Source organism: Prunus dulcis, chromosome 1 (assembly GCF_902201215.1).
Source record: "Prunus dulcis chromosome 1, ALMONDv2, whole genome shotgun sequence".
Taxonomy (NCBI): Eukaryota; Viridiplantae; Streptophyta; class Magnoliopsida; order Rosales; family Rosaceae; genus Prunus; species Prunus dulcis.
In genome coordinates, this window is record NC_047650.1 from 36,229,422 (window position 1) to 36,239,719 (window position 10,298).

General features: G+C 39.0%; 1 protein-coding gene across 1 annotated transcript; it reads right to left on the bottom strand.

The window, feature by feature from the left end:
- Positions 1-8,489: 8,489 nt before the first annotated feature.
- Positions 8,490-10,298, bottom strand: LOC117615997 (BURP domain-containing protein 6-like). The gene is made up of 3 exons (XM_034345195.1): positions 10,132-10,298; positions 9,842-9,956; positions 8,490-9,672 (listed from the first exon to the last, which is right to left on the bottom strand). The coding sequence occupies exons 1-3, from the start codon at positions 10,168-10,170 to the stop codon at positions 8,615-8,617; spliced, it is 1,212 nt and encodes a 403-aa protein (XP_034201086.1). The 5' UTR covers positions 10,171-10,298; the 3' UTR covers positions 8,490-8,614.

Here is a 10,298-nt window from a genome sequence, read left to right on the forward strand (position 1 = left end):
TCTTGTATAGGAAGGAGTATGAGGATTCAACTAATTGTCCTACTTGTGGTATCTCAAGGTGGAAGGAAGGCAAAAATTCAATCTTGAAAGAGGGTGTGCCAGCGAAGGTGGTGTGGTATTTTCCTCCAATTCCAAGGTTTAAAAGGATGTTTCAATCACATGAGACAGCTAAGAGTTTGACTTGGCATGCTGCTAGAAAATCAATTGACGGTCAGATGTCTCATCCGGCGGATTCCCCGTCTTGAAACTTCTTGATGATAAATGGCCTGAGTTTGGTAATGAGCCGAGAAACTTGAGATTGGCTCTTTCATCTGATGGATTCAATCCCCACAGTTCTCTAAGTAGGAGATATAGTTGTTGGCCGGTTATCTTAGTTACATATAATCTCCCTCCATGGCTGTGCATGAAACGAAAGTTCATGATGTTAACCTTATTGATTTCGGTCCTAAACAACCCGGAAATGATATAGACGTCTACTTGGAGCCTTTGATTGATGATTTAAAATCTTTGTGGGTTGGGATTAGAGGAGTGTATGATGCACATAATGGAGAATACTTTACACTCCGAGCTGCATTAATGTGGACAATTAATGATTTCCCCGCCTATGGAAACTTATCTGGTTGTGTTGTTAAAGGATATAAAGCTTGTCCAATATGCGGCGATGATATACCTAGTCACAGGTTGAAAAATGGCCACAAAATTTGTTACATTGGGCATAGAAAATGGTTACCAATCAATCATCCATATAGGAGGCAGCGTGCAGCTTTTAATGGGAAACCTGAATATGGCATACCTCCCGAGCCATTAACCGGAGAAAAAGTGCTGCATATGGTTGAAAATGGTGACAGAGTTTGTTGGAAGAAGAAATCAATATTCTTTGATCTTGAGTATTGGAAATACCTTCCTGTGAGGCATGCCCTAGATGTTATGCACATTGAGAAGAATGTTTGCGATAGTATCATTGGTACATTGCTGGAGATCCCTGGAAAAAAATAAAGATGGGATTGCTGCTCGATTAGATTTATTGAACATGGGGGTCAAAACTGATTTGCAACCCAAGTATGGAGAAAGACGTACTCGTTTGCCTCCTGGGCCTTGGAATTTGTCAAGAGCAGAGAAAAGAGAGGTTTGCAATTCTTTCTATGGTATGAAGGTCCCTGAAGGTTATTCTTCAAATATTAAAAATCTTGTATCTTTACAAGATTCAAGACTTCTTGGCCTTAAATCACATGATTGTCATACCTTAATGCAACAATTGCTCCCTGTGGCAATTCGTTCTGTTTTGGAGAAGCTTGCAAGGTATGCAATAACTCGTTTGTGCTTCTTCTTCAATGCTATATGTGCAAAGACTGTTGATGTTTCCAAGCTAGATAAGTTGGAAGAAGATGTAGTAGTTACTCTGTGTTTGCTTGAGAAGTACTTTCCCCTTCATTCTTTGATATCATGGTTCATCTAGTAGTACATCTTGTCAGAGAAGTTCGTCTATGTGGGCCAATATATTTTAGGTGGATGTATCCGTTTGAAAGATATATGAAAGTGCTGAAGGGGTATGTTGAGAATCGTACTCGTCCCGAAGGTTGCATTGCTGAGCGGTATATAGCTGAAGAAGCGGTAGAGTTTTGTACTCAGCATTTATCTGATGTTAATACAGTTGGAGTGCCTTCAAGCCAAAAGATGGGAGTTTCAAAGCCATTATCAGGTTGCCCAGTGAGCGTAGTTGATCAGGACCTGTTGAATCAAGCACATCTATATGTCTTGGAGAATACGGAGGAAGTCCTACCTTATATCGAGTGCGTATGAGTTTTATTCTTTAAGTTTCCATTTTAAATTATTTCTTATGTTTATCTTATATATTTGGGACCGTAATGCTTGAATTTTTCGTGTCATGTAGGCAACATATGATCCACATCAAGGCTGCTTATCCAAAATTTAGAAAGAGAACAAAGTGGCTGCAGGATAAGCACAATAGCACTTTCATTCAATGGCTACGCTTCAAGGTATATGTTGTTGAATAACATATTTCTCTTTTAATTTTCTTCTTATTTCTATGTTAGATTGAATTAAGATTTGATTAATTTGCAGGTTCAAAGTGAACTTGAGGAAGACAATCATGGCGTATCAGAAAATTTAAGGTGGCTAGCAGCTGGTCCAAACATGGCAGTGCCATTATATAGGAACTATCTTATTAAAGGTATTAAATTCAATATCAAGGCACAAGATGATGTGCGGACAACTCAAAATAGTGGAGTTTATTTACTTGCACATACCATGCAAGTTGCTAGTGCCAAGGATAAAAACCCAATTCTCTCAAATATGGGTTTCTATGGTGTCATTCAAGAAATTTGGGACCTTGACTACCAAAAGTTTACAATCCCAGTCTTTAGGTGTGATTGGATAGATAGTTCTGGTCTTGTAGTTGACGAACTTGGATTTACCCTTGTAGATTTGAGTAAAATTGGACATAGGAATGACCAATTTGTTTTGGCTTCTCAAGTCAAACAAATATTTTTTTGTTGACGACCCGATGCATCGTGGTTGGTCGGTAGTGTTATCAATGCCTAATAGAGAATATAATGATGTTATTGGTGATGAAGTCTTAGGTGATGTGATAATTGAGTGTGAGCCATTTACTAGAGGGATGCCAAATGTTGACACATTTGATGAACTGTTTGGTGAGTTAGGTGGTCAAAATATTCGAGGTGGGTGTGAAGATATATGGATTGAATGATGCTTATGTAATTGGCAGTGTATGACATTAATTTTGTAATATATTGTAATGTGATTTCTTCACTTTCATTATACAGGTTTTGGCCACAAAACAATCAGTGCAAAAAATACTGGTTTCAGATTACATCATTATATTCTGCATAAAAAACGACGTCTGTTCAAATAAAACACGACGTTATGGTGAACCATTTATTCAGCATATTTACCGACGTCTTAAAGCAACGTAACAATGAAGAACCACGACGCTATTGTGAAGCAATTATTCAGGATATCACGTCGGGGAAGGATTAAGAAACGCCATGTAATTCTAAATAACACGACTCCAATCCCATAATACCGACGTCTAAAAAACGAGATAAATAATCTGAACGTTAAAAAATACGACGTCATCATACATTTTCCACGTCGCAAGTTCTTTTATAAGCGAAGAGGAACGAAATGAATTCCGACGGTAATTCATTATAACCGCCGTCTAATATCAATTAAACGACGTTATTTGTAATACGGCTCTCATCATAATCAACGCCGTCTATATGTTCTGTAATACGGCTCTCATTTATTTGGAACCGGCGTTGTTTAGAAGTTCAACGTCGTCTACATTAATAAGTGCGTCGTGAGTAATGAATACATATAAATACAACGTCGACTATATAAATGCCACCGACGTTGTTTTGCATTTCAACGTCAACTATATAAATACATACGTCGTAAATAATGACACTGACAACTATTTCCCCGTCATCTTTTTTAGAAAAATCGAAGTGGAAAATTTATTTCACGACGGTTGTTTGTAAATAAGAGACGTAGTAGATTTCAATAACGTCGTCTTCTCATGTATTTAAAGGCGTCATATTTTTTCTTGTCGTGAAAATTATATTTAACGGCGTAGTGTTTTAGTTTTCGTCGTTGTATGTCTATCTTGCGGCCTTGTTCTTTTAATATGTGTCATATTTTTCCTTTTTAACGACGGTGATTTGTTTGAGTTGGTCGTCTATTCTCATCCTCGACTATTTTTTAAAATTTTAGCAGACTAAACACGTCTGTTTTTATTTTTTTTCGACGTTGTTTTATTTAACAACGTCTAATATTTATCGTCGTTGTTTGTTTCTGAAAATAGGACGTATAAATTTTGTAATACGACTCTCATATATTTGTAACCGACGTTGTTTCGTTGTTCAGCGTCTACTCTATAAATACATACGTCATAAATAATGACACTGACAACTATTTCCACGTCATCTTTTATAGAAAAATCGAAGTGGAAAATTTATTTTACGACGACTGTTTTTATATAGGCGACGTAGTAGGAATCAATAACGTCGTCTTCTAATGTATTTAAAGGCGTCATATTTTTTATTGTCGTGAAAATGATATTTAACGGCGTCTTATTTTAATTTTCGTCGTTGTATGTCTATCTTGCGGCCTTGTTCTGTTAATATATGTCATATTTTTCCTTTTTAACGACGGTTTTTTTAGAGAGTTGGTCGTCTATTCTCATCCTCGACTGCTTTTTTAGATCTTTTTGCAGTACAAAGACGTCGTTTTGTATTTGTTGATGGCGTTGTATATTTTAACAACGACGGTGATTTAGCGTCGTGGTTTATGAGGGAAAAGATGACGGTGGATTCCACGACCATTGAAAAACCGAATACACGACGGTGATTTACCGTCGTCTTTTTGCTTTTTTGTAGTAGTGACAACACATAATGGAAGTGGAAGGATGCAGCAATGAAGCTCCACATGACGTAGAAAACCCCAACACCCCAGTAGCAGATTTGTTGCTTAGGTCTTCACAACCTAAGCTGCTGAATGAGTTGAAATATGTAACCTATCAAATTTTTGTTCAGTTTTTCACATTTAATTTTTAAAAATAATCAGTTTCTCCAATATTTCCCTAATAAATATAGTAAATGTATTTAGAAAGTTGGCTTACATAAAAATATGGATTCATTATTTTCATAGATGTCAGTTTTTCATATATACATACGTAGAAAACTTGCTTGCAAACTTGAGGTTTTCTTTCTTTGAGATGAGAGCTGAAAGGACCCGCCCCAAATTTTTTCCCAAAACCCGAGACGAATCCTTTGGAATCCCTGACCTCACCCCGATGCCGGGTCCGCTTACTAAAGACCGAGACTTTTGCCGAAATTTCGGCAGAGTCTCCCCTATAAATTGGACATTTCCCAAAATTTATACCCGCATAAAAACACATTTAATATCCCCAACTGGCAGCATGCACAATATAATTTCATGCAGTACACACAAATGGCCTTCGGCCTTCCAACAATTCTCAACCAACTACCAAACGATTCAAATACAAATTAAGACTAACATTTAGTCTGCGGCTGCACCTAACAACCTTAGGCTGCCTACGTACCCTCCTCGAGGGATCAAGTCACACGTAGTTCTCTCATAAAACCTAATTCCACATATAGGCAATACCTTATTTCATTTCTCTGTATTTCGCATAATCTCCCCATACGCCGGTACTACCAACGCCACGTATGGGGCCTGTCAACACGCCGGATAACCTACGCCACGTGCGACCATACCATACTACCATATCACATATCTCCCCATACGCCGGTACAACCAACGCCACGTATGGGGTCTGTCGACATGCCGGATAACCTACGCCACGTGCGACCTCAACACAGTATCTCACAATCTCCCCATACGCCGGTACAACCAACGCCACGTATGGGGCCTGTCTCAACGCCGGATAACCTACACCACGTGAGACCTGAACATCATATCACAAATCTCCCCATACGCCGGTACAACCAACGCCACGTATGGGGTCTATCCGCACGCCGGATAACCTACGCCACGTGGGACCTAACTTTCACTTGATGGTACTCGTAGTGAATCCAAAATCCGGGGAGGTACTTGAGGTAGTGCATATAGCACTCCAACTGACATTCTAGACTCTGTTGTACCCTTGTACAGCCATATAATTATATTTTAATTCTAATATTGCGTAAATCCCAACAATAGTCTAGCACCCGATAATCCCCCTGGGAAGGTGAGATTACTTCGGGAGACTCACGGTCAACCAAGGGTCAAACTACCCTAACCCTGGTCGAACGGGCCCACGAGGACCACGACCTCCAAACTCCGATCCGAAAGTTCCTATGGGTTCTATAAGGTATAGGACACTCGTCCTGCAAGTTTGGTTCAGATCGGACGGTCGGATCGCTCACGATCGCACGATCTAACGGTTAATATAAAATATAATCTTTAAATTATTAAATCGGAACATCCGGGGCTCCGATTCACGATCCGTGAATTCCTCCACGATCCTAAAAATACCTAGTTTAACATATATTATTTTTGAGACCATCCAACGGTCCCAACCTATCGAACCCGGATAACGCCCGATAGGCGATATCCGTTCGATAGTCAAACGACGTCCGAATTGAGATCCTCAAAATCCTACGCGCTCGTGACGGTACGAGGACCTCAAAACTGCCCAGAGACATGCCACCACCCTCGCCCACGCGCCGCCACACGCGTGGGCAGACCGGGTGTCCAAAGCGATTACGGTCCGTCGAAAAATCTTGGAACCGAGACTCCAAACTCCTACCCTAGGTAAAACACCCCATTTGGAGTCACTTTTGTTCTTGGACAACCCCCAAAAAGTGGCCGGAAATGGCCGAAAACAAACTCCCAAAATCGGCAGAATTTCAAATCGAAGATCAGCTATCCTAGGCTCAAAATTAATGAAATCCTATCCAACCATCAGCTAGAGCATGGAAAATAGGTGGAAAACCATACCTTACTCGTCAAATTTGGAGAAGAAATGAGAGAGAACGAGCTCCTTGAAATTTGGGTTAAAACCGGTCGAATTTTTGCATTTTCCGGCGAGCACAGGAGGTTCCGGTGGCTGAGATTGGTCGGGATGGGAAGAGGAAGATGGCACGGTTCTTTTGGGACCGGTGCCATCCCCAGCGGTGGCCGGATGCGACGGTGGTGGCCCAAAAACCACTGCTGTGAACAGTAACAGGGGGGGCTGTTCTGCGAGCAGGGAGAGAGAGAGAGAGAGAGAGAGAGAGAGAGAGAGGGAAAAATCTGATTTTTATAAAAAATCCCATTTCGAAATATTTACGATTGTGCCACTGGATTTCTTTTGACCATATCTCTCTCGTTACAACTCCGATTCGAGCCCACTACATGTCTATGAACTCGTCTCAGTGCGACCTATCCAAAAATACAAGTCACGGTCCCAAACTCTCTCCGGTTAAAAATATGACTAAAATACCCTTAAATAATTAAATAATTAAATAAGGGTTAAATTTGTGGAAATTTGGGGTCGGGATGTTACAAGAGCATCCACAATGGGCTCCCTAAACCACCTATCCATAGACAAATTTTAGGGAGGAATTGTAAAAATACAATTCCAACCATACTCCCTATCTACCTCTTAAAATAGCGAGACCTCTAGGAGCTCCTAAACTTGAGGAGAGAGAAAGGACTCCTAGTGGCTCTCTATAATTTAATGCTGCATTATTTAATGAGTATTTCAAACCTTTATTTAATGCTAACTATTTTTTATTTTATTTTTTAATAGAGATGGCCTAATCAAAAAAGAGTTATGGCATTTATGACTCCATAAACTAGAGAAAGCGATTAAATTTTAAATTTTATAGAGAACTCCTGAAATAACTTTTATATGTTTTTAGCTAAAATTTAACTTAAAAATAAAGAGCATGATTGTGGATGCTCACTAGATCGAAAATCTAAATAATTAAGAATTGAATGGCTCGGAAAAAAAAATTTTAATAATTGAACGTAGGAGCCATTCAATTCCTAATTATTTTACAAGTCAAACTTGACCCGAAGTCCATGCTCTGTCTCTACATTCAACTCATGGCCCGGCAAAAAGATAAAACTTGACCCGAAGTCCATGCTCTGTCTCTACATTCAACTCATGGCCCGGCAAAAAGATAAGGTACATAGCTAGAAGACATTAATTCAATCTGGCAAAACTTGTCTCCCATAAACATATAAAACAAAAAAGTTGCCCATCATTGATTGCCCTAAACTCTTATTATTAGGAGAAAAATTATATTTTCATCTACCAGAGGAACCAAGTAAGCCGCATTGAGCTTCTCTTGTAATCGACCAAAGGGAAACCAACTTTGTCGTTTGAACATAGCAGGTGAAAATTTAACTCACTTCCTTTTTTGTTCTTGTTTTTTCCACTTCAGATTCATTCGTCTGAGATAATGCTTCCACATCTTCATTGCTATGTTTGTAGCACATTTCTATTTTCTTGAAGCTTTTAGTTTCTTATCTTTCATGGTATGTAGTTCGTAATTTCAATATTTTGAATGGAAAAATGATGAAAATGACCGCGTATTAAACAAACCATGGCTGATACATTATATATAGCGCCTGACATGCAATTGCTTGAAACCATTTCAATTTTAGTTTTTAGTTTTTAATTTTTGTGTTAGAGTATAGAATTTTTAGTTTTTAGTTCTCTTATGAGTAAAACATGCATTAAATAAGAATTTTTAGATTATTGCCCTATTTATTTTAAAGGGTAAAATGGGTAATAAAAATGAGATATAAAACTTAGTGGGTAGAGATAAAGAATTGCAAAAACCAGAGTTAAACCTAATAAAAGCCAAACTTTTTGAGATAGGATCTAAGGACTTTGAAATAAATGAAGGCTTCTCTAACTACATGCATTAGCAGCCTATTCCAACGTAACAATTCAACACTCAAACATTGGGTAGAACCACAAAGCCAAAGCATATATAAATTTTTTTTTTTTATAGATTAATATCTCTTCATAAATATAGCATGCTTTAGGAGTACAAGTTGAAGTCCTAGGGTGCAACCCGACCAAGCTTATTATACGTACAATGCTAAGTGATGATCATGCAGATTTGTGGTTCGGAACCCAGGCAATAGCATCAGTGGAAATGAAATGGCAGATGGGAATGGTTCCGGGCTTAACGTTGACGATTTGGAAGGACATATGCTCTGGGTCCCATTCTGATGTGTCTAGATGGCAGATGGTTACTGCTTTAACCTTCTCCCCATCATCGCCTTTCAGGGAGAGAGCATAAGCTGCTGTATGTTTTATTGCATGGCAGAAAAACACAGCATAGGGATAGTTCTGCTTATGACACACAACGACTTTGTCACCTGCCAACTTCTTCAGTCCCGGCATTGTTGTATAGTTTTGGATGGACATGGTGGCTCCTTTTTCCAATACCTCCGTCGAGATTGCTTCAACTTTTCTTGTTCCAAGCTTCGAAGTGCTAAAATCAACCATTGATTCTAAAGATGTGGCGCAATATATTTCCTCTCCCTTAAGGCCTGGAGCTTCACACTCTTCGATTGTTTGCTTAATTGTTTTGGCTTCCTCAGATGTTGGCTTCACTGAAAAATGGTTGAAAATTTCTGGTAGTTTGTTAGAGGAGAAGGGGATCGATTGAGCGCTTTCTCGTGGCAAGAAAGTAGCCGTGTTTGAATTTCTACGGAATTGGAACTTCATTGTTGTGCCAGGGCGCATGTCCTTCTCCAAGAAGAAAATAGCTAAGTCTTTATAATGGAGTTGTTGATTGTCAGATGGAGAAGCACCTCTTCCATACTTTTTTTGACTGGAGTAATGCTGATTGCCCAATGGGAAAGTTTCAGGTTTGCCTCTTCCATAATGTTTTTGACTGGAGTAATGCTGATTGCCCAATGGGAAAGTTTCAGGTTTGCTTCTTCCATAATGTTTTTGACTGGAGTAATGCTGATTGCCCAATGGCAAAGTTTCAGGTTTGCCTCTTCCATAATGTTTTTGACTGGAGTAATGTTTATTGCCCAATGGGAAAGTTTCAGGTATGCCTCCATAATGTTTTTGACTGGAGTAATGTTGATTGCCCAATGGGAAAGTTTCAGGTTTGCCAACGTCATTTGTGCTCTTTTCTTCATTTGTGGAGTCTGCAAATTATATATCAACGTCATAATGGAAAATAAGTGATCAGCCGATTTGTGAATATGTGACACTCATGTAATGACAGTGGTTAACTGATAAATATGTGGTGGAACATATTTTAGTAAAATGGCAGGTAGAAGAGATATCTAAGATTCTAAAGAGCTCAACACAAACCAGGATGCAGAAGTTCACTGATAGATCTTGGCATCTGTGTGTTTGGCAGGACGGAGTTCCAGTAAAGTTGAGGTGCTGGTTGAGCAGCATGGTCTGCCAGTGCCACTGCTGCTAGCTGCAACATTAATTCGAACTCAAATTAAAATCAAATCACAAAGTGTAATTAATTAGAGGACGACACTTAAGTACGTACTAAATAAAATCGGAGAGAACAATAGGAACACAAAACTTTCATTTATATAGAGTACAATGAGAGAGAATGGAAAAGTTAATCAAATTGCAGAACTTACACTGAGAAGAGCAAAGATGAGTGGGAGATGAAACCCCATTAGGACTGAAATTAACTTGGTAACAGATGTAGCTAGTGGATATGAAGCAAGAAATTAAAGGAAGTCGGAGCTGGCTCTTATGGTAACAATAGCAACTGCCTTCACCATTTTATAGACGAATGATGAGG

What these genes read in the sequence shown, in the direction of transcription:
- LOC117615997 (XM_034345195.1), bottom strand. Translation starts at nt 10,170, where the DNA reads ATGGGGTTTCATCTCCCACTCATCTTTGCTCTTCTCAGT. An exon ending in TCATCTTTGCTCTTCTCAGT is followed by an intron (nt 9,957 to 10,131) that starts GTAAGTTCTGCA and finishes TTAATGTTGCAG; the next exon opens with CTAGCAGCAGTGGCACTGGC. An exon ending in CAGTGAACTTCTGCATCCTG is followed by an intron (nt 9,673 to 9,841) that starts GTTTGTGTTGAG and finishes TATAATTTGCAG; the next exon opens with ACTCCACAAATGAAGAAAAG.